This window comes from Equus asinus, chromosome 9 (genome assembly GCF_041296235.1).
Source record: "Equus asinus isolate D_3611 breed Donkey chromosome 9, EquAss-T2T_v2, whole genome shotgun sequence".
Classification (NCBI taxonomy): domain Eukaryota; kingdom Metazoa; phylum Chordata; class Mammalia; order Perissodactyla; family Equidae; genus Equus; species Equus asinus.
The window spans coordinates 20533943-20558988 of NC_091798.1; the positions used below are offsets into that span (position 1 = coordinate 20533943).

At 35.3% G+C, this 25046-nt stretch overlaps 1 protein-coding gene and 1 long non-coding RNA gene across 4 annotated transcripts in view; one reads left to right on the plus strand and one right to left on the minus strand.

The window, feature by feature from the left end:
* GABRA1 (gamma-aminobutyric acid type A receptor subunit alpha1) overlaps positions 1–12089 on the minus strand; it is a 57625-nt gene extending 45536 nt beyond the window's left edge. Inside the window, exons 1-4 of one of the 2 annotated variants that reach the window (XM_014842751.3) lie at positions 11933–12089; positions 11302–11528; positions 8918–9006; positions 5509–5618 (exon numbers count right to left, since the gene is read on the minus strand). In XM_014842751.3, the coding sequence (XP_014698237.2) occupies positions 5509–5618; positions 8918–9006; positions 11302–11528; positions 11933–11963 (457 nt within the window). In that variant the 5' untranslated portion in view covers positions 11964–12089. Of the gene's footprint in view, positions 1–5508; positions 5619–8917; positions 9007–11178; positions 11529–11932 lie in introns of those variants that run through there. The other variant, XM_014842752.3, reaches the window with a different exon arrangement.
* On the plus strand, positions 9138–18270 carry LOC139046139 (uncharacterized). 2 transcript variants are annotated; one of them, XR_011505734.1, is made up of 5 exons: positions 9138–9284; positions 9861–10020; positions 14177–14214; positions 15526–15567; positions 16540–18270. It is a non-coding gene; the product is annotated as an uncharacterized lncRNA (long non-coding RNA). The 2 variants fall into 2 exon arrangements; XR_011505733.1 differs by lacking the exons at positions 9138–9284; positions 9861–10020 and adding an exon at positions 12652–12822 and having other exon boundaries at positions 16540–17099.
* The last annotated feature ends 6776 nt before the right edge of the window (positions 18271–25046 follow it).

Consider the following 25046-nt stretch of genomic DNA (forward strand, 5'->3'; position numbering starts at 1 on the left):
TGTAACTTTAGTTGAACATGAATAAAATGGTTGCCTCTGATCTCAATGTCACACAGGGTACCAAAAAATAATAAAAGATCACATGAATATCAGATGTTTTATAATCTTGAGATAGAATGAAGTTGAATTGTAAAAAACATTAAACTATGCCGCTTTCCCTAACCTCTAGTCATCTAAATTTACAAAGTTGAGCAAAACGTCAAAAAAGTTCATCTGCTTTTTTTTCAGAGCACTCAGTTTTCCACCTTTATTTCTTTTGACGTAGAGAAACATAACCCAAGATCCCAGGTTAATTCCCCAAGGAGCCAACGTCGCTTTGCCTGCTGCATGCTTCACCTTGCTTATATGAAGATGCTTCTACCTTAAAGCTGAGGTCTCTTGCAATAATTGGGTTGAAGAAAGTCTAAAAAGTCTTATACAGGCATAAAAACATCCAAAATTAAGAAAAGTAAGAAGATAAGGAGAAAGTCTTCTTTGAGGCATAGATTGTTCGTTAAATAAAAAGTCACTGCTGAAATACCTTGAGAGAAAACCCCAGTTACACTCTGGTTACAGATATTCATCTGACACCTTCAATTAAGTAAAATCTAAAACACTGTTCCTCCCTCAATTCTATAACACTTACAGGAAAAAGAAGATCTTAACTAAATATCTGTTAAGGGTATAGTAGGGAAAAATAAAATCTATTCTCTACCTACTTATTTATTTATCTACTTCTCCTCCCATCCATCTGGATTTTGTTACATGATGAGTACGCATTTGTCTCTCTTTCCTGTCCTTTCTTTCTCTATATGGTTTGATAATAAAATCTTTGAGAGACATCCAGCATCCCATACATTATTTATTGAGATTAAATTTAAGGCAGAATTTAGAAATTATACCGTATTTCCAGGAACTACCATTAGCAGGGAAGGAGAGGGGGAAAAGTTCTTTAATTCCTTTAAAATGTGGCTAAACCAAGATCTCCTTCTTTTGGCACTATCCTGTTTGAGTTCCATTTAGAAATGATTTTGCCCCAATCTATTTTCCAAGAAGTGAAATGAAATCGTTTATAGAAGAACATGTCTTTTGTAAGCTAGATGCGCTACAATGAGCCCGTGCATAGGAGGAAGGGCAAACCCTCAGCCTGGTGGTATGTTCCAGACAATAAACTATACAGCATCTGCCTGGCTCACCTGGGATCTTGTCACATCATCAATAAAGGGTAGGTTGTATATATAATGGGTCCAAAGGGAAGGGAAAGATGTCATTGGAGGGGCCTTTCTTGTCCTTAAAAACCTGTAAGATTCCTTCAGAATTAAGTTTTGGATCTATGCTTATGGGGCGGTTTTGCCCCCCCACCCAGAGTGCATGGGGAGCTGCGATGATGGTAGCTGAAATTTTACCCAGGTGGGTTCAGTTCAGGGCAACATCATTGAATTTTTTAGGAAGTTGGAGAAAATCCAGCCTTCTTTAGTTTATTATAATCACACTCAACAAGGAGAAACCTTGGGAAAACGAATTTTCTCACATAGTATTTGGTTTGGTCCTGATTTAAAATAAAACAAGGAATCTTGGTTAATCAAGGACACCTGAGCCTACCCATCTTCAAACACAGAGGCCTCTCCTTTACCGTCTCCTCTGAGCTGATCTCCACAATCTCCATCCCTCTCCCTTCTATTTTCTTTCCTTAATTTCAGTACCCTCTTTTTCTCTCCTTTTTTCTCTAACCTTTTCTTTCTTTCTTATCTTCCCATTTTTTCTGGCTTTTACCTGCCTCCCTCCCCCTACTGTCCCCAAACATTTTATTCTTCCATATGGACCAGGCTTTAGGCAAGAACCTCTCACAAACGTTCATCAGGCTCTGGTTGCAATGAAGCAGCAGCCCTTTGCGCCCTGTCCTCAAAGAAAGAGATTTTAAATGAAAATGATTTCAACAATTACTGACAATTGGCTTTGTATTTTTTGGCTACTGAGTATTTCAATTGAAGTCTATTCAAAGTTTCTGTCCTTAACTTTGCACTTAAAATATGAACATGGCCAATTTATTTTTCTCATTATGGTCCTGAACAGAGTATATTATTAGAATTCCACACATTCTTATTCTTTTTAGCTCTTCTATCTAAAAAAAAGAAAAAAGTTTCTTTTTTCCAGGATGTCTCTCTTTCTGTTATCCGTTTCTTTTCAGTTTCTCAGGAGTGCTCTTGGCCCTGAAAAGGTAGCCTTTCTAAATAGTGTTACAATGTCCACAGACTGATTTCCATCAGCAGGATGAACCAAGTTATATATTGTGTTTCTCAGTTATTGGACCTAGGGTATGCATCTCCAAAGAGTTATGCTCCACCTTCTGATGAGCTGTGTGTTTCTGCAAACAGCTAAAGATGAATTTGCACAAACAAGAGTTTCTTACATTAGTCTGAAGTCTTAGCTGATCGCATTTCTGTATTTTCTGAGGATATTCAGAACGAAATATCCCTGCCTTCTGCACAGTGTTGTGATTTTTATAAAACCAGACTTTTGTTGTAATAAGAAGAGAGTGGGCCCCTTTCTCTTGCAAAAGAAGATTATCCCAGCTGTGATCATGAACCTACTTAAGAGGAAATTTTTACCACTTATAAGCTAGTGATAATCATCTTTCGAGTATTTCTTCTACATAGTCTTTTCATCTGAAATCAAATGGATCATGTAAAAAAAAAAGGTCCCTTTTTGCAATGGAGATCTACTGGAATGCATGTCATACTTAACTTGCCAGAAATCTATGGTAAAGAAATAAAATTAAATAATTCTGCAGAAAAATATATATTGGATAATTTCAATTTATAGTATCTAGAAATCATGATGTTAGCATTTTTTTCTTATTCTGTAGCAGATTATGTTTTAAAAAATATCTAAAAACTATGTTTAATATCTTAAGGTATTGTTTTCTAAAGACAGCGAGACATTCTTAAAATGTATTTTAAAATGTTAATGACTGTGGAGATATATGTAAGAAGCACATGGCATTAATCCCTTAAGGCTAAAAAGTGCACTCTAAAAACAATAATAACAGTTAAGTTAGTCAGTATTAAAGCTTTTTCATAAATCTCAAATCCATCAAATTTAATTGCAATATGTTCCAGGATGATACATAAAATGGAAATGAAGGAAGATATTTGAGCTACTTTTTAATTCATTTTAATGTCTATCATATCCTGAAAATCACTGTTTCCAAGAATCATAAAAATCAAAAAAGTCAACTTTAGCAAAGGTTAAAGCACATTCATTCTTTTTAATTTTCCAAAGTCCTTGAATTCTCTATTACTATAGCACTTTATATCCATTTCAATTAAAAAGATTGTACCTTGTCTATATTTGGCCAACTACTATTTCTGTTCTTTAAATACATGTCTATTTTTGTTATTTTGGGGAGATTAAATAGATAATAAAAGTAGATTCTACGAAAACAGTAATATTCCCATATGAATTAATGTAGTTGTTTTTGTTAACAAAACTACCGTTATCTTGCGTTTTGAAAATTAACTTTTCAACCTATTCTTAGTCTACATTACACCTCCTTAAGGTCTGTGGTTCTCCAAAACATGGGTGCAGATACGAGGAGTAGGTAAAATACTTTGTGCTTACACTGTATTTGATTAAAAAGCCAACATACACATTTATTAAAGAGTTATTACATGTAATTACATGTAAATGAGCAGTCATGGACTTGTTACCTGTACTCCAAACAACAATACAACCACACAGCTGATCATTAAACAAGGGGTGTGTGTGTGTGTATGTGTGTGTATATGTAAAATTCTAACAAAACTAAAAACTATGCACAGAACTTACAGAGGATACTCATATTCACATATTAAAGTATTAATTGGGATTTCCTAAACTAGAATGAAGACAAGGTTTTCTAGATGTGTTATAAAATTCTACTGATTTTGTAAGGATTGATATCATGAAGTGGGAAAGAGAACAAGTAAGGAAATCAGACACTTGCTCATCAGTCCTTTAGAAAGTCTTGCTTTTCAAGTTACATCACTATCTTGACTGTTTCTTCTTTTTGTACATTCCTCCCCTACCTGCAGTCTTTGTAATTTATTTCAAATTTTCTGAATGAAGAAGGACTTTCCTGAAGCCAATCCAGCTGCTTAGATATGCACAGACATTCTATTAATACACCACATACACAATTATGCACTCCGTTTTGTGACCAATACCTTTGTTCCTTAAGGTTTTTTTCCTAAGAACTTAGTAAAGGAAAAGTAGGTAGAGTACAAACTTGAAGAAACTTGAATCACATGTCCTCGAATGAATGCTTGAGATCGGTAAGAAAGGACACCTAGTCAGACCTTTGACATGTATTCCAGTTGTGTCCTTGATAAAGCAGTTCCCCTTAAACCTCTGAAACACTGATGATATTTGGCAACTTCAAAACAGACCCATGATCCACATCCATGTGATTACACTACCCGAAGTATTAAAAAAAAAAAAAGACTAAATCCATGCTATCATTTAGTTTTAAAATCGAAATTTGAATTCTTAAGCTTCTTATTGTTTGCAAATCTTCACTGTCTAAATGAAGAAGAGATGATTTTCTTAATATTGCCATTTAATTGTAATTTCAGTATTGCTATTGAATACTTTCTACACATGCTTTCGAGAAGGTACAGCATAAGTCATAGTTGGAAATCATAGATTCTAACCCTGATTTCTTATGTGACTTTGAAATATAATGTATTTCCTCGCTTCACTTCTTTTACTCTGAGATCAGTATTTTCTTTTGGCTTCATTAGACTTTGTTTAACTATATAAGACAGGTTGATTGTTGTATTCAAGCATTATTCAAATAAGTGTGTAATGTCTAGCACTATTTACTCTTATTGTTATAAATATTGTATTTGTAAGTGCTGTTTTCTTCCAAAGTGGAAATTTAATAGTATAACCAATTAATTGGTATACAAAGAAAAATACAATTTACTACAGAGCATTAAGGTTTAAGTTCAAATGCATGGTTAAAAAAAATTACCATCTGTCTCATTCACCTTTTATCCTAGAGGTGATGGCAATATAACACAAAATAGCGATCAATATGTGATCAATATTCCAAAACAATAGTGATCAATATTCCGAAACAAATGTTTGGAGCAATAGATGAGAGATATTCTACTTGAATTCAACGCAGACATAGCAATGCCGAATGAAGGAGATGCAGTCTTTGGGCTGGAAGGGAGAATGTTGCCCCTATGTTTTCCCTGTAGAAGGAAATCACTACAAGGAAAACATTATGATTGTCAAGTAAATGCAGCATTTCTTCCGTATCATTATGAGAAATTTGTATCTGCCTTTTACTACGTAGGGGAATGTGCATGGAACTACCATGGTAAATTGAGTTAACATTGAGCAATCTATTAAAAATAGGATTAGTTGTCAAACTACATACTGCCGCTCCTATTACTTTACCATTTAGAAGGAAAGCATGGCATTAATAGAAAAGATCTAATATTGTTCTCTAAAATTAAAAACAAAAAATAATGGACCCACCTCCCAATCCCGGTCTTAAGCGATTGTCATAACCATCTAGGAGTCGGTCCAAAATCCTGGTGAAGACAGTGGTATTGTCTTTAAGTTCATCTTGTGATGGTTGCCCACAGCTGAAAAAAGCATAGAGGTGATATCTAAATTATACATTTCTACTCAAACCTTTTTCCAAATAAAGTCTTCCTCACATTTTCCTACGTTCCTTTCTATTGGATCTTAATTTGAAAAGCCCTTCTGGTAAAGCAAAAAAGTTATACTCTAATTCTTCCATTTTCTCATAGATGGTAAGCTCTTTATTCTAATATTTCTAACTATGGAAGGAAAATTCCAGGAAACGAGTTCTGTCTCTTTTCGTTTATAATTCTCAGCATGTGTACAATGCCGTAGTGCCTATTTTCTTGGGGCGAGCAAGACTGCTAACGCATGCTAGGGAAAACAAATCTGAGAAACTTCTTCCTGAGTAGATATATGCATTTATGAGATACCAAAATAATTAATAGTTTTGTTTTCATTTAACATGTAGCGTAAGCCTAAGATTTTGCCTACCAACATCCTTTCCTTCATCCACTTCATATATAACTGTGTTTTGTTTTGATGCTCTGTCAAGACATTTAGATGAGAAAAATAGATAAAACTTGTTTCTTAGGACAATTATATTTCACATCAGTGTGCAATTTCCATTCCCCTTAAAGTTTATGAACAAATTTTTATCTTATCTAGTCCAACCTCTAATTAATTGAATGTTATTTCTGGTCTTAGAAGTAAAAGATACCTTAATATATGGTTTACTAAACGATAATGCAAGATTAGTGTTTTCTTTAAGAAAACACAGCTATTCATGACCAGAGCTTGAACTAGAAGCCAGTTTTCTTCAACTTTTTGCCTAAGACTTTATTTCCATTCTTCTATATTGGAGAAATTGTTTCTATTTAGATCTTCCTACTTGAAGGTATAGTTTTTATCCCTTACCATTACCAGTCTTTGAGTTTCACGCTAGTTACTGCAGTTCAAATATTGTGTATTTCTTACATCAATCACATTATTATCTATGCTCCTTGCACCATATTTTATGTAATGATTAGGATGACACCTTCAAAATCCTTTGAGAGAAGAGTTTCCCATCTTAAGATGGATTACACTGACTGATATATTTCAATGATAGCTCTGACCTTGAGTAAACAAAAACGAATATAGAGTGTAAACTAAGAAACTGCCACAAAAATATCACTTTCATAGTTTCTATTTAGTGTGCTTTTGGCTTCACTCGTATGTGTTTATATTACTGATCAATCTAAGCAAAATAGTAACATTTGAAAGCAGGATTCATTCATTTGACAGGAGCAAGAAAGATAATCAAAGCATCATTTCAAAAACAAACACTATTTTTTAGGTAATTAATTTTATATCGGCAAAATGCAACAACCATTTTTATGAGAAAATTTTAATTTAACTAAGCTATTATAACTAAAAGCTAATGAAGATATTAAACATACGAAACACATCTTGATGAAATAATTTTTCATTCTCCTAAATTCAACATTAATACCCTGCAGATTGAGAGTTTACTGTCCTTTGGCAAAATTGAACATCTTACTAGTTTTTGAAATTAAATTTTCAACAAGCTCTGTGTCTTTCAGGATGTCTCATTAGCATATGAGTGCAGAAAGCAAAAATAGTTTTCTAAAAGCAATTGTTTATTAAAACTCATTGTCACAAAAACAACTGCCATGCATGCATCTTTCAAGGATATTGGAAGGTCATCTTGACATAGGTGGAAAAGAAATGCTAGCACACCTTAAGTTGTGAGGAGGGCCTGATCAAGTAGTCTAAAGAAGAAAGCAGTAAAATAAGAAGGGAGGAAAAGATGAGATGGGGACATGACAGAGCACAATTAGACTGTTAATACGATTCCTAGAACATGGAGTTGTCTATTATCTTTACTTGCATTCCCTTTGTTTTTACAGCTTATATCAAATTCAGAAAATGCTTCTTTCCCCTGATTTTGTCTTATAAATGTTGTTTTCACCAAATATTTGCATTGGAATACAAACACCTGAAAGACACTTTTCCCTCCCTCCCAGAAAACTAGTTCCACCATCCCAATTGGAATGATAATCTTTCTTTTACGTGATTTTCTAATCAGGTTATTCTTAGTCTTCATCTCTAATTTACTATGTCCAATTGTAATTGTCAGAGAACAACCCTAGGATAAAGATCAAGATTATTTATTTGCTATTAAACACTTATGCCAATGTAATGTTTCCTAAATTGAACATATAATTTGAAGACAAATGTCAGTTGCAGTACCTGATTTTGATTCCATATGAACCACTATATAATAAAACACTGTGCACTGACTCCATCTACAGGTCATTACAATAGTAACACTTCAGATAATTTCTCAAAAGCAGTGAAGAACATTTAACTCCTCAGATTAAGAGTATCTGGCAATAATGCATTTCCCATTCATCTGGCACTCATTATTTACCATACAGGAGAGGCAAAAACAAAAACAGACAACTTCTCAATTTAAAAAATCCTCTAAATTCATGTCTTTCCAGACAATTCCACTTCTCTGCCTTAACTCATAAGGGCTCACTTTCTGTTAGATTTTGAATAATCTCAGGTTTTTATAATATGTCTGAGACTTTCTTACGTGCCATAGGAGTAGACTAAACAAGAAATATAAAAGCAGATAACAGAGAATCTGAAATATTTAGTCATTTATATGGTTGCTACTATAAAATGTTTATACGCTTGATTGAATCATTAGCAAGTATTTTGAATATGGTTAAGCATATTATTAAATTTTGCCCATGACTTGTCTCCAAAGTAGTTACACTTAAATAGAAAAGTTTGATTTTATCTAACGTTCTTAAAATTTTTTCTGGTATAGTCTATCTCTATTGGTTATATAAATAATGGTTTCAAAACATAATATGCACATACGTTTACAGAGCCTTATGACTTTCAAATTACAAATAGTGTTTCAAACTTTCTATCTCCTTATAGTCATAAGTTGTTCTATGATCTTTCCAATTGGCTAGAAATTTTCTTGTTGGAAAACCAACTCTCATGGTATGCAGACATTAACTGGGCTAACTTTTTCTATGAATTAGGAAACCGCATGTTTTGTTCAGTTACAACTGAACAGTTGAAAAGTTCAATTTAAGACTTTAATGTTAATACATTCCTTAACAAAAGTGTGCTAAACGTATTCTAACCAACATGCAAATAAGATGATTATTTTTTCATACTGCTCTTCTTTATTCTTAGCTGAAATTTTATCGCAGTTAAGTTTTTTGAATTCCCTTAGTCATGAATTCATCTAAGGACAATTTTCTTCCCCCTGAAAAAATAAATGAAAAAGTTGCAGAAATTCTCATGCAGATTTAAAATAAAGTGTCCCCACCTTCTTCCAGTCAATGTGCCCAGAAGGAGGGTCCAGGCCCAAAGATAGTCAGAGAGATCCGGACTTTTCTTCATCGCGGGCTTGTGCAGCTGAAAAGTAGAACAAGCAGAGATCAATGTCTCTTGCAAGAAACATCAGGTTATAACCACTAGGGCTGACTGAGGCAGTTCAGATGAATGCTTTGAAGTCAGGAAATGACCTCACTGGGATATGACACCTCATTGGAAGCAATGGAAACCTGGACCATCCATTCTCCACTTTTCCCTTCCATTTCTCCATTCAGAAATATATCAGTGTCTTAATGTCTCCTGCAAAAGAATACAAGTTGAAATGCTTTCAGGTGACAATATTGCTCAACATAAAAACTGTGAGTTGTTTTTTTTCTCTAGGTTTTATATTTCCAATATAGTTTGAATTACTCTCTTCTTGTTGCTTATCATCCGAAAATTTTGACCTTTCTGATTTGAGTTGCCACAACTAAACTGTGCACTGAAATTTTTAAGCTGGTGTCTATAACAGAGAAAGCGTGTTTGGGGGTTGGGATGGGATAGGTTAATATGCTTTGATGACTGAATTCATCTTTGAATTCTGGATGTTCCTTGATTTCAGAAGCAACCATATTTATCTTTTTTTAAAAACCCATAGGAAACACACTGTTGAATGCCGAAGTCATGCTTTTAGTCTCTGCCTGTGATTGCCTTCTTATATATGCTCACTAATGCTTCTGTGAGGCTAAAGGACACAATTTATAGTCAAGCCATGTGCTGATCTCCCTCTCACACACAAACCACACTCACATAAATGTATACAAACATGCGCACACACATCTTTTAAGCCCTCTCCAATTCTGCCAGGTTGCTGCTGGAAAATGTTTCATCTCAAACAGATGGAAGCTGGAGTGCTTTGCTTTGCATGAATAAGGGAATCTTTTTTTCTCTCTTAGGTAAAGTGCAATCAATCACCATCTGATTGTTGAATTTAGACTTGGTAGTGGGATGCTGGAGGAATGGAGGAGTACGGAGAGCTTAGAGAATTTTTAAAAATTATAATCAATTTGTGGAGTCAATTTTTAAAAATCAGTGCACTACCTGGTTAAGAAGCAGGTATGGTAACACTTTATTTTAATATGCTAGAATTAATTCAAACCATAATTTGAGAAATGTTCAAGGTATCTATTAGCACTTCCCTGAATCTATACTCTTTAGCAGAGTCAATGATTAATGGATTGCAAGTCTTTTAAAGCTTATTTTTCATTAAGCACTCTATATTTTAATGTGGTCTGCTTTTACATACATCTACACAAATGCCTTCCACACTCTCGGGTATCATTTATATAAGTAAAAACCATTACAAACAGGCACGTAAGCAATGAAACATAATTGATGTGTTTAGAGTGAAATGGTCTAAATCTAGAGATAAGAGCAATGAGCTTCATAATTTTTATTTGATTTAGTGGCTGGTTTTGACACAGATGAGTTGAATATGACAAGAAATGTTGGATAAATATCATTATGTTAAAATATTGCACCTAAATCCACAATTATAATTCACCCTTTTATTAATCTTCAACATCTGTTATGAAGGAAAAACAACTTCTTTGACTCTGAATATTTTTTGGTCTTTATAAAAAAAGGTAATGCCTGAAGGGGTAAATGAAACAAAACAAAACGCCAAGGCAAGGTACCAGAGCTTTTTGTCCTCCTCTGACATTTTAAAAAGAGAAAAACAAACGTATCATGGCACTCGAGTTGTTAAGAAAGTTTCTTGCAAATGCAAACAGAACAGTTTAAAAGAAATGCTAAGCTCCCTCCTTACCCCTTTCCACCTTCAACCCCCCCCCATCAAACACACGTACTCCGATACCCATACCCCATGCCACCCATATCAAATGATAAGTTGAGTGTTTCGTGTGCAGAATGGGAGAGACCCCTACACCAGAGGGCATATCAGCAGCGTCCACTGGAAAGGAGAAAGGCATTTTTGCAGCCAGAACGAGAGAGTGCCTTCCCCAGGATAGAACATCGAGACAGGTTTTCTGTCCCAGCGTCGTAACTTTAGACGATGGCCCCCAACGCCCCTCCCCACCTCATCCCAGCTCCCTCTTGCAAGAAAAGACCAAAACAACATGTCACCACCCACCCCGCGGAACAAATTCAAATCTGCCTAAGAAAGGGGGAAAGAAAAAGAGAGAGACAGAGAAGAAAATAACGCTCCTATCGCTGCGGTTTTCGCCCAGAAAGAAAAACATTCGTTGTATCTACCTGCTATGGGATCACGCTCTTGTCCTGTTCCCTCTTTCTGTTTTGTCTATAGCATTCCTGTCTCTCCAGCTAGGAAAAGCCACGTTCAAAGCTCTATGTGTTGCAGTCCCAAGCCGCACTTACCTCGGGCCCCCTCTGGGCACAGGATCGCTCAAGACCCGGGAAAAGTCTGCGAGAGAAAATCGTGGAGATCCTGGAGCCAGCGCGAGTCCGCGAGTCCGGGCGCGCCGGGAGCGGAGGGGCGTCCTCGCTCTGCCTCTCACTCACTCGGTCTGAGCCATCATGGACTCTGCGTGCTCCTTTGCTGAAGATTTCACACCCAAATTTGCTTCCCAATATCCAATCTGCAGCTATACAACAAAAGATTTCTCTTTACCAAGACAGTAGTAATACGTCCCAGGGCAAACCGGATGTGAAATAGGCGGTGACTTCATGCCAGAGAGATTTTATTTTAGAAAGGAAGGTGGTACCAGCCTCTGGATCTGGAGACCAATCCGCCCATTTTTTATATGCAGCACAATTTAACTTGCACCGCTCTGGCCCTAATCCCCTTCTCTGTAGCTGCAGACTCAAATCCTTCTACAATCTGCTGCAAGCTTTCCCTTTTGGGGGGAATAGGAATGGGGGAGGGAAGGGTAGAAAGGGTTAGAGACATACGGAGGACACTTAGAATCTTTTCACACTTTCAATCTATGAGCACTCTATTTTAAGGGATGTCCATTAAAAATACAACTGATCAGTATAACTATTTCACCTTTGATCAAATATTTAACCACTGCATGCATATGAATGAATGCAAGCTACGAAACAGGGCGATGCAGGGTTACACATGTGGAGAGCGATGCTCTTCTCTCCTCTCTCCCTCACACGTACTCCCACACACATGTCTGGTCCCTGTGTCTTGCAGAGTCACGGATGATGAGGGATTGTAGGGAAGAGTTCTGGCCAGTAGGGAATTGGCCACGGGGTTTAGAGAGTCTTTCGCACTTTCACAGGTTGTGAGCGCTTTCCATCCCATCTTAGTCTGTAGTTTAGAGGACAGCAAAAACGCGCTCCGGAACAGGGTTTTTAATCTGTGAAGGCAACTGTTTGTCTGTTTATGTTATGATGGGGAAAACGCAGGCTCCCTTAAATATGGATTGTGCTGGGTTCCTAGGATGAGGAGTATTTAACTTTGAATAAATCGCCCGGATCATTTCTAGGTTTGAGAGTCGTATCTCCATTTCCGGAATCATTCGCTTGCCTCGAACTCCATCATTCTCGGGATTAGGAAAATTGAAGAGGGGAGGAGAGAAGATTAACAAAAAGATTTTTAGAAGTCAGGACAAAAGCCTCTTCTACTTTTTTTCTCTGCCCTCTTTTATTCCTCTCCCTGGTGGCTCTCCACCCACGAATAATTATACACTTAGAGAAGGAGGGTGTGTTTCCACATCAGTCTAACTACATTTCCAAGGAATCAGAGACGACTGTAGTTCTCTCCCTGGATTTTGTGAATGGGTGTTTGTAGCAGGGAGGAGACGGGTGCTGTCTTCCTGGGAGCGCTTACCGAAATGACCTAAAACACTGGAGCTGTCCCTTCAGCACTTTCGCCCGGACTAGGTAGGAGGTGCTGAAGAGATGGGGCGCCTCCATGTAACGCTTCTGGTGAGTAAGGTCCGAACTTTGGTGAGCTCCCTAGCCGTTTTCCCCAAGAGGACTTCTAGCAGAGGAGACTTTTGGGATCGGGGCGGAGCTTGGCCAAGTGAAGAAAAATTCTAAATGACCAGTCCCCTCAGAGGTTTTTGATTCTACAAGTGTTCTTTGACCTTGTGCTGCAATGCGATCAGCTTACATGATTAAAACTTAAGACAGGTATTGAAATGACAAGGAATATAAAATTGAAGGCTATATTCAGAGTTGGGCTAGTTTATTTTCTGAGTTTTGAAAGAGAAGTGTTACTGGGAAATGATTTTAGAAATAAATCTTCAAGGAAGGGAGATTTGAAGATTATATGATATGCTTGTTTCTGGGCAGGAGTTGCCTACTCTGTTCAGAAACAACAAATGTCAATGTATCCTAAAAGAGATCCTTTGAAGAAACATCATAGCTTCCCTATGTGACATTTCCTAATTTTTATTTATTTATTTGCTTATTCATTAACTCATTTATTGAGCAGTTCTGAGACTAAAACTCACTTTAGTAAGGTTTTGAAACCCTGGGTTAACAATTAGAAAACATTATTTTCTCACCTGACAATATATAATGCAATTCCATAGTTTTGTTTTGATTCAACAAGGACTGATTGTCCTAAAAATGTGAGCTTTTAGTCTTTTTTTTCCTCTCCTGGTTAAATTGTCACAGTTCCTTTTACTCTCCTCTACAAATTTAGAATAACTTCCTATCCATCTGATGACATACAACCAAATCACTCTACTGATTATGTTTTTTTCAAGCACAGTCACTGAATCTTTATCATTTGAGTAGTAATCTCTGAGAACAATGCCAATCACATCTTGCCTCAAACTAAAAGTGTTATGTGACTATCCAACAGGGTACAATTGCTCAGCATTTCCATATATTTTAAAACAAATAAATATTTATAAATAATTATTGAGTTTATCTTAAAATTATACCATGCATATGGAAATGGAAATGTCCATACTATGATTCTCTATTTAAGATACTCAAAAGTAGTTTTTACTAGATAATGTGTATATAATTTGTTTTGGGACATGTATGTTTTTAATAAATAAATTTAATAAATAAATTGTAGTTGTTTAAAGTATTAATAATTTGCTCCAAAAACAGCAATTGCAACTCTAAACTATGAACGTGTTTATTATTTTCCATCTAAGGTATCATTAACATATGCACATAAAACCAGGGAATAAAATGTAATAAGTTAATGGCAAAAAACAAAAAAAGAAATTAGTAGCAAAGATATAATTTACTTTATAATGTCTTGTTACATTTACTCTTTTACGTAATTGTTGACATTCTTGTTTTTTCTGTTACCCAGGAGAATAAATCCTTTCAAAGTGTGGACATCTGATTGAAGTAAGTTCTTGAAACAATAATAACCATGATGTTTAATATTCTTAAAGTGTTTACTCAGTGCCAAGTAATGTGCTAACCAATTTGCATAAATCATTCAATTTAATTCTCAGCACAAGTCCATGAGAGATAGTCTTAATATCTCTGTTTTACAAATCACTCAATAAATTATGGATCAGAGAGAGTGAGAGACTGCTCAAGGTCACACAGTTAATGAGTGCTCATGCTAGAATGCAAACCCAGATTTCTGACTTCAAAGCTTATTCTCTTAACCACACTTCTTTCTACATTACTTTATTTCCTTACGATGTGGTTGTGAGCTTACGTTAAAATCTGTTTTATTCCTCTTATGTCTATGTTTGGCTGTCTTCATATCAGTTACATAAAACCTACCTTTGAATATTTTAAAAAAATATTTATTCAAGATGACGTTCTTTCTTTCAATGATCTAGTGCATCCAACTGCAGCATAATGTCAGGCTTACTGTAGTATTTCCAAGTTTTCTGCTACTTCCTTCTGTCTTAGGAGGCCAGCTGCAAAGGCTTTCCAAATAGTCTCGAGTTCTGGGCAGAAGGGATTTGAGGTCAAACCCAGGACCAGGGATCCTGGGGAGGCCTGATAGCTCTATTTCCAGTGTCGCAGTCTGGTACATTTGGCTTTTTCTGTCAATTTTAAATGGCAGGAAGCCCTGACCTAATTGAAGAAGTGGTACTGATTCTTTTCAACAAAAATGTTTTTACTTCCTCCAACTAAATGTGAACCAAATGAGAAAAAAAAATAGCAAGAGTGTTCTCATTAATTCAGTGTGGCTTTTTATCATTCACAAAATAATTTTGGGTGAGGGAGGAGAAGAGCCAAGTAAAAATGATAAAATATCAAATAAGTTTCAGCTAAAATTTAGAATAAAGTGCTCTTTATAAAGGTATTTTCATGGCTCAGATAGATACATTGAAAATATATTTTAATGTTAACATCCTATGGAACATGGTTATCAATCAGCAACAGTAAACCCACAGGTTGCATTTAAACATGATTTCTCCTATATTTATGTATATATACTTGGATATTTATATAGAATGTTTACACTCACCAAACTAGTTCCCTTTTTCTAATTTCCTTGTGCATAATACAGACCATCTTGTGAATGAACTATACTAGCATATCCAGAGGCTATTCCTTCTTTTACAACTGGTATTGAGATAATAGCTTAGTTGAGAAAAAGAAAAGAATTGTGCTTTAAGTAATAGAATAGTTTTCGTACCTTAATGTAGATGCCTTTGTCATGTGGGTTACTCAGACAAATTCTTTTTGCAGACTGGAAGGCTAGTTTGACATCTCAGCATAGTGACAGACATGGTAAGTATAGTAAAATCAAAACCAAAATTTTCTCATATCTGAGTCATAAATGTTTGGCACTCTAAAGGAACTTAGAGATTGTCTGCCCCAACCACTTTGACAGATCACAAAGATTATATAATTATTGCTGTGATCTTTGCAGAAGTTGAACCCAGGTTAGCATGGCACAGTGAATGCTCCTACATGGCTAGATATCTGAAGACACCTAATAGCTGTGTGACCATTGGTACATCCCTGAACTTTCCTAACCTCATCTTCTAAAGTTTTAAAATGAGATAATGTTACATTATTAGCTGGTTGTGGAATAATATGGGAAAATAAATGTGAATCACATAGTCCTCTTGCATGACAGCTAACAGGTATGCAATGAAGCCAATTTCCTCTCTCCCTCTTATCTCAACAAATTCATTATTTTTTGTGCATTTTAGTGCATTCTCTATGGCACATGCATATAACTCCTAATACTGTTTTTATTATCCATATTTTGCATTAAGATTTAACTGAAACATAAAATCCTCGGTTATCAAACAAGATAGTGTGACAAGTTAGGTCCCATGCCACCTTAATCCTAAGCCCATGTGCTTATTTCTAAGGTGTTCTGAGAAAATGAATGCTTCTCACTACACCTGCCTTAGGCATAGAGTATTTTACATACACTCTAAACCAGGAAGATTTAAAGAGCATATGCTCCAAGATAGAGCCAACCACAGCACATGTTTCAACCACAGCTACTACAGTCAGCCACGGACTCCCCCAGAGGAACATTTTACAATATTATTTTTTCATAAGATTTAAGAAGGATCCAACCAATACCCGTCAGGAATAAAATGTATATGTGAGACCCAGACTCTATTTAATAATCATGTAAGTAGGACACTATCCAATTTTCTTCTGTGGCAGCTTTCAGTTTATCAACAACTCACATGTAACCTAGATTCACTGATTTTCTTTCAAAATCTTTTCTTTTCACAGATTTCAAACCCATCAACCCAAGCAGGAAAATGCAGACTTATTCAGAGTTAAGAGGAGTGATAATAAGCTAACAGTTGAAAGAAATTATTTATTTCCAAATATCAAACAAATATCAACAATTTTAAAAACTTTGAATAAGGGTTTAGGACTCTAGATTCTATTGGCAACATGAATATTGCAGTGTAAGCCAGGAAGGAGGTAAGAAAATGAGCATAGTTTATTAAAATGTTATCACGACTCTAGCTTAGATATCTTAAAATGCTATGTCTTATATGACTTGATTAAGGTAACGTGCATTCTCTATTTTTATAACAAAATTAAGGCATTCAGGATGTATATGTGTTTTCTTTGGCAAACTTTAAGTATGTGTGTGTGTGTACACATAGTCTCTGTGTAAACTCTTTTAAATCGTAAGAATGCTTATTTACCCCTGTTTTTCTTTGTTAAGGTGAACAAAATGAATAGATATTCAATCAATATCATTTAGTAAGTGTCTGGTATGCAGAAAGGAAAAATAAAGATCTCAGCTTGGGAATCAATTTAGAGAGATTAATTATCAGAAATAATAAAAAACAATAGACATGTTGCCACCAAGAAATTGCGTTTACTTTATGCAGAATCTTATAGCATGATTAGGATATACCTAGAATATTTGAGAATTTTAATGTGGCCTCATTATCCTATTGGGCAGATGCATTTACATATTTGTTTGAAATCATAAACCACAAAAAGTGACACAAACATTAAAGCAGCATTTAAAAAAATCGTTCATCATGCCCCGAATGGCCATAGGATTTGTGGAAAGGATACGAAATGGAAGGATTTACTAGAACAAAGATCAAGAATTAAGACACTAATGCCCCATCTGTTTAAGAGCTCCCAATCCTTGATGTTTACAATAATTGTGTTCTGTGGAACGAAATGAAAACGAGTTGGTGAAATGTGGATGCATTTTTTATTATGGAAATTTACAAATATATCCAAATGTGACAAATATTCTTGTGTTAAATGTAGAAAATATAACTTATTAGATTTTTTACTATAATTTACAACTATACAAAAGAATCTCTCTCAACTTACCCCTTTCCAATTTTGCTTATAATAACATTCACCAAGAGTTTTCTTAGAGAAAATTTCATAACCTCCAATTTAATTGTATATATATTGAGCAAGGGCAGGGAGGGAGTTTTAAAGATGAGTGATAATCATTTTTAAGTAATTTTGTTTATGAAACAATGATAAGCCCATGCAAATCTCAGAAATGTAGACTTTCTCCCACGAGAACTCACAATTTGTCCCAGAAAGCATTGCTCTGGATGAGTAAAAAGATACAATATGAGAAACCATATCATCCAATACCAACTTAACATAAAGAATCAAGATGATAAATGAAGATATATTTACTTGCCCCACACTTCAACTGCTTATAAAGATGACAGCACATAATTGCCTTTGAAACATGTAAAATGTGATTTTGAAAGCAAGTGAGTGGGCCTACTGTTTGTCACTACTCACATTCAGTGTTAGAAATTCAACATAGGGGCTGGCCCTGTGGCCCAGCGGTTAAGTTCGGGCACTCCGCTGCAGGCGGCCCAGTGTTTCGTTGGTTCGAATCCTGGGCGCGGACATGGCACTGCTTATCAAACCACGCTGAGGCAGCGTCCCACATGCTACAACTAGAAGGACCCACAACGAAGAATATACAACTATGTACCTGGGGGCTTTGGGGAGAAAAAGGAAAAAAATAAAATCTTAAAAAAAAAAGAAATTTGACATAAAGTAGACCATTCTTAAATTCGCTCGAGGAAATGAGAGAAGGAACTCCAAAATACTCCTTCCTCCTACTAAATAAGCTCTTATTTAGTACCTATAACATACCAGACAGTATACTCAGGGTTTTTTTTTCACATAATTCTTTCAACTGCATTCTTACAATAGTTCTGTTCACACATAGAGAATCTAGGTTCAAAAAGAATAAGGAGCTTTTCCAGAGACACATGGCTTATAAATCAGAACTCAGATTTGAAACCAGGCATGGATTTTGTGGCTTCCAAAAATTTGTGATTGTAAGGCAATGAAGGTAAAACCCTTCCATGTAGCCTGGGAGTAGAACTGTCATGAGAAACTCATGAGAATATTTATGATCGCAAATATTTGGAATGATGAATGAGAGTTCTTATAAATTAAAATTTTTAAAAAGTTTAGTATGGGAAAGCAGAATAATGTATTTAAGACAGTAGAATTTGGAGTCAGACATTTTCTTTCTTTGTCAATTACTGTTTGGCCACTTAATGTCTCTAAACTTCAGTCTCTTTATTTGTAATAGAAGATTAATAATTTCATTTTACACGGGACTTTCATATATAGTACTTGCAAAGTAGTTAATACGTTAAAATATTTTCAACGGTTGGTAGCTATGGTTATTATTAACACAATCTTTACAATGTGACCTCCTGTGATACACATGTAACTTTTCATAGAACATTTGTTAGCTTTTCAAATATTGAAATTAACTTTTTACACATGGAAACCAATTAAGTTGAGACTTTGCAGTTGAACCAACTCACTCACCAAAATTTATCATATACCAGATTGACCATTTGGTTTTTATATCATATAGGTATAGCCTGAAGCAAGAAAGCATTAGCCTTTGCAAGGAAAGTGAATTCATTATTTCAGAGAAATTTGACTCAGCAGGTGGTAAGACATAAGACATAAAATGCTCAAGGCTGAAGTAACTGTAAGACTCAACCATAAGCCCGCGATAGGAGGTGAAAAATTCTGTCTCCATCCAACTCTGCTCAAGTATTTTGCCAACGTGACAATGTAGGTTTAGTGAAAATATAGAATGGCTTAATATCAAAATCAGACAAAATGTAATACAAAGTAAATGGGATAAAATTAATGAATAAGTAAGAGGTTAAGGAGTATTACCTACTCTTGCTATGTCTTACTCTATTGTCACAATAGTAGATATTGCTGAAGTAGGAAACACTTCAGAAACTCTAGAAGAAAATATTGAAAGACAGTCATTTATTATGGATTCAGCAAATTCTGAAATTGCAAAGCAAACTTTACGAGACAAAGAAAGAATCAGAGAACACTCTTGTGGAGATCTATTTCTATACCATGCTTTTTCTTTTATTTATTTTTATGGGAATATTTCAACAGGGAAGTTCATTTCATTGTGAACCAAGTGAGTCATATCACTGTTCTGAAACACAAATAGGAACTATTACTGAATTAAAAATCATATAAAACATTATGTTTTGCTTTATGCTTCTTTGACAGACTTGTTTAATAGACTGGTTTGAGTTAAGAGTGTGCTTCTATTTCTTCTAAACTATCAAAGTGAAATAAAGCGAGAACTTAGACACAGTGTCTGAAAAGCAGCTTAACTAGACTGATGTTCTGTTCCTATCCTTCATTATTAGCTCTGTGAACCATGTTAAAATACTATAGTGACTTTTTAAGTGACCTTGAGAGACTCATACCTCTAGGAAAGCTAGCTATTTCAGGGATGGAACTGTCCTAAGTTAGTCTGACAGCCATATGTGTAAGTCATGATTTCAGGGCCTGGAGAAATTTTTGTCAGGCACCCGAGCAAGTCAGCAATTCAGATCTGCCCTGTGGCTTTGGAAGAATATGGTTGGGGAAGGTCAGTTAAGGTTCAGAAAGCATTTGTCAAAGGCTTAAGGAGGATGCAAATACAAGCCTTATTCTCAGACAGGGCAGCATCTCTCCCATATATATGGTCATGAAAGACCTCATCACTTATGGAAAAAAAAAATCCATTACAAACTGTGGTCTCCTACCCTCACATTTCCTAAAATCAGTGGACAATTTGGCTCTGAGCAACATATAAGAACAAAGAAAATAAAAAATAAGAATAGAAGATGGGCTAATACCTTCTTTGATAAGAGCTTGTGAAGCACCAGGAAAATATAAGAGAAAAATGAAAAACATTTTAGGACTAAATTTGTTTAACCTTATGGTAGCTCCTCTACTGTAACGCGTGGGTACCGGTAGAGAAAGTGTAAGATTTTAAATTGTCGTCCACAATTTTCTTATCTTTCTTCCCTTTGATACGTCATTCTTACCCTAAAGTTCCTAAAATCTCTTCTCTTTTGAAATACATTGATTAAGACATAAAGAGAAGTATGGTCTTCAGAGCTCAGGACATCAAATATCATGGAAAAATATAATTTTATATAAAATCTTAAAAAAATGATTCTTGAGTAATATTAGCTAGTTATTTGTGCCGTTTTCATTTGAAGAGGCCTCAGCAAACATCTGTTGTTCACATCATTATTTCTATCTACTGTCCAAATTTAAATCCAAATCCAGATTTGAGATTCCCTCATTTGACAGCATCCTCTATTAAAGGACCCACCTGCTCAGGCCTACTGCTTTCACTTTCTCAGGCTCATTTGCAGAATTCGCATCTATATATATTACTGCCTTGCAGTTTCCAGAACTTATTTCATACAAAATCTTTACAAATGTACTGAATAATATAATCAGATTATTTTTAGAACTGATTAAGTCAATTCAAAAGTTCCTCTGAAGGACTAAATATGAACAAAATCACCAAGAATTTTTTTGGGGAAAAATATATCTAAGCATAGGGATTGTTCTGCCACATTGGTCTATCTGGTAAAACAATCTGTATGTCTAGAAACTATAGTAAATAAATGCAATAGTTCTGGTTCAGAAAGATGTGTACAGCTATAAAAACAATGCAGTGCCCAGAAAGAGATCCATGCTTGTATGAGAAATTTTATAAGAAAAGGTAGTATTTCCAATTGATGTGACACAATTTATTATTAAATACATGGCACAAGATTGTGAGTCACACATTACAATGAAACAAAATACAGACGAGAAAAACCCTTAAATTTAGATTTGTACTTCCAACTGTAAATAAAAATGAATTCCCGGGGAAGGTAGGAATCTACAAAAATTATGTAAATCAATTAAATCAGTAACAAAAGGCAAACAACTCACAGAGAAATGGGTTCCAAGGATGAAATGGTACATCAGTAATGAGATTCTGCTAACAGAAGCATGGGAGCAGATATTGAACTGCAATTGTGATCAAGGAAATGCAAACTACAAAAATATAATGTCCTGGTGAGCAGATTAATAAAACTTTTTAAAGAATTTAATGTCCTTATTTAATGTTCATCTGAGTTTTTGGTAATAGAATTGGCAGCAATCTGTTAGTATATACCAAATTTTGATACCAAAATTTAAGTCAGTAACCCTATTTCTAGGAATCTATTCAATAGATATTTTAGTGCGAGTGGGGAAGGGTAAATCTAATGGAGGTTTAATGTAGGATCATCTGTAAATACCTCTAAAATTAGAGCCATCTTAAAAGCTCAAAAACAGGGAAATGGTTGAATACATTTTGATATATTCACATCATGAAATCATATGTAGTGTTGTAAAAAAATGAAGAAATCTTTACCCATTGGCACAAATAGATGCTTGCAATGTATTGCTGAATCAAAAAGCAAACATCTAAATAGTATGATTTCTGTTTTGCAAAATATGTATAACATCAAGATAAAATACAAGTCTGAAATGGTACCCATTTCAAATACACACAACTGTCAACAGAGATCATAACTGTTTATTTTATCCTTTCCATATAGTACAATTTTTTTTAGTATCTACACATTTTATAAAATTTTTTATAAAACAATGACTAAAAGAGAAGAATATGAGTTTGATTCCTGGGTACAGACGAAATGAATCAATGACACTGGCGTCCGCTTAAAATCCCGGAAGTCTGGGGCTGGCCCCCGTGGCCTAGTGGTTAAGTTAGCGCGCTCCGCTGCAGGCGGCCCAGTGTTTCGTTGGTTCGAATCCTGGGCGCGGACATGGCACTGCTCATCAAACCACGCTGAGGCAGCGTCCCACATGCCATAACTAGAAGGACCCACAACAAAGAATATACAACTATGTACTGGGGGGCTTTGGGGAGAAAAAGGAAAAAAAAAAACCCAGAAGTCTGACTCTAGGTTCACAAAGACAGGTTTGTTATCATAATTATCACCTAGAAGGAGCTGGATTCTCAAAATTGCTGAGATTTCATTCACTCCTCTTAGAAGCTGAGGAGGAAGTGGCAGCACGGTGCTAGAAGCTCATACTCACTGTCTCCATCTCCCTAATTATATAGTCATCCAGGAGTAACACTTCCCTTCCGAAATAAGGCACTTAGTTCAGAATCTTAGGCACTGCTCCAAATAATGTGCTTATAGGTTTACTGTAAATTCAATAACAAATGATTAAAAAATAGAGTCTGTCAATCAACTAAACAGACATGGTTAAGTATAAAAGACTCTCTGGTACATGCTATGAATAGCAGATCATTTTTATAGTATTACTAGAGTGGAGACTTAAAGCCAGTTCATTATTTTTGGTTTCAGGCACAATTCATTTTGTGCCTGCTAAATACCGTAAGGAGCATATGTTTAAGTACGTTAGCATCACGTTGATGGCAACCAGAGTTCTTTGCCTAGTCCTCTGCTGTAGACTTTGGAACTCTTCACTAGTCATGTAATTTTCATGGTCATATTGTTAAATAAATCCCCTCATCCTTTATGCTGAATGATGTATAAGTTTGCCTCTGGTTTTATACAACAGTTATGTAAGTAAGTGCCTCCAAATCCTTATCAACCATGCTCTTCTCTCTCATTTGGAAGCTTTTTTTGTTCTTTGGGGTGGTTTTTTTTTTTTTCCTCACATAGCCTCAACAAGGAGAGTAAGTTTTAAAATAGAGAGGAAATTTAAATGTCTAAAGTTTGTTTGTTGTCATCCCTAAAAAAATGTACCTTTATAAGTTCAGTGTTTATGGAGACATTAAAAAAAAAGTTAAACTCATGATCAAGAGAGAAATATAGCTCTACTTTGCATCTTTGTACAAAGAAAGATAATGATTCTTCCATATATGAATATACATTGCATTTTGGGCATCTATTTTCTACGAGTTGGAAGCACAGATTTCTGTCTAAAAGATGAAAAGATCAGGCTCAATCATTGATAAAAAAAATGTATCCACAGCAGCTTATTGAAACACTTCTAAATTTAAAACTCTGATCATTGCATTTTGCTATTGAGTAATGGTAGATGAGGTTAGCATTTCTTATTTCTCACCTAGCCTAAGGAAGTTTGCTTTTCAGAAGAGGAAATCAGTGAAGATTAACTGGATGGTCACGTCGTACAATACAGTGAAGTGTGGCAGGCATCCATCCAGGCTGGTCATAACGAGGAGGATTTCCCTTCTGCTCTTGAGATCAGGAGAGTTGAAGTTAGAGACAGGGGCATTAAGATGGGCATAAAGAAAGCAGAGGGGTTTTGTTCAAAACAAACTCTCTGAAATAAATGTCCAAGTGGAGGTATGGCAGGGCAGTTTCAGCGAAACGTGGGTCATGTCCTAGCTCAGCTAATTGCTGAACTGAGACAAGTCACTTCACCTTTCTGTGTCTCTGATTATTCACCTGAAAAGTAGGAGTAAGAGCCACTTCAAGTTTTTTATTATGAAGCCTGTTAGTTATTTAAATAAAATGCTTATCACAGTGCCTGCCACGTGATAAATGCTCAATAAACATTTAAAAAATATTACTGATATTATTTCTATTATTTCTTTTCTTCCTAATAATATTATCATTATCGTTATTATAATAAAACCTTCTGAGACTCAGTTTCTAAATCTAGAGATTGAGATTAATATTTTTTCCTTACAGTGAGGTTAGAAATCAATAATCCAGGGGAAATTTCACTGTAGTGACCTTTACTGGAGACTGACACTATAACATTTTTATTTAGAGAATACCATGATGTCACCATTACTTGAGAATTTACAAAATAGCCGTGTAAATGCCACACATCAAGGAACACACTCCTCTCTGAATGCACTGTACAATTTAGGATTTAATGGCTGAATTCAAGATTCCTGGAAGAAGTGATGCCAATGTATATTAGCATGAGCAGTCATCATGGGATTTAGATAATCCAGTCTTAAATGGTACATTCTATATACATAAAAGTTTAGAAATATCCAGGTCATAGGAACACTGATGTTAGATCAGTCAGAATGCACAATTACTTCTTCTCCTTGGCTTCATGAATCTATGCATAAGTAAAAATACGTTGATGTTGTGGGTTGCACATTGTGTATGGTCCATCCCCTTCTCTATTTCTTTTTGAATACTAAAGGCTATGTCACAGTAAGTTGCAGGAATTAAGCAAGAATATTGTTTCCCTGTATATCAGCTCATATATCCCTTATGCATAAGATAAAAGACCTTATTGAACATTTTCAAAAACTTGACAGTTCAAGTACTGGTGCCTAGGCTTCTACTGAACTAAAAACTTCCCTCCCCTAATCATGACCCTACAAATATGGACTGATTTCATTCCAAACTACGACAGGCACATTTCCAACTCTAAAGTATTGGAGGCATGCTGATTAGCTTGCTAATACCAATAACAGTGAT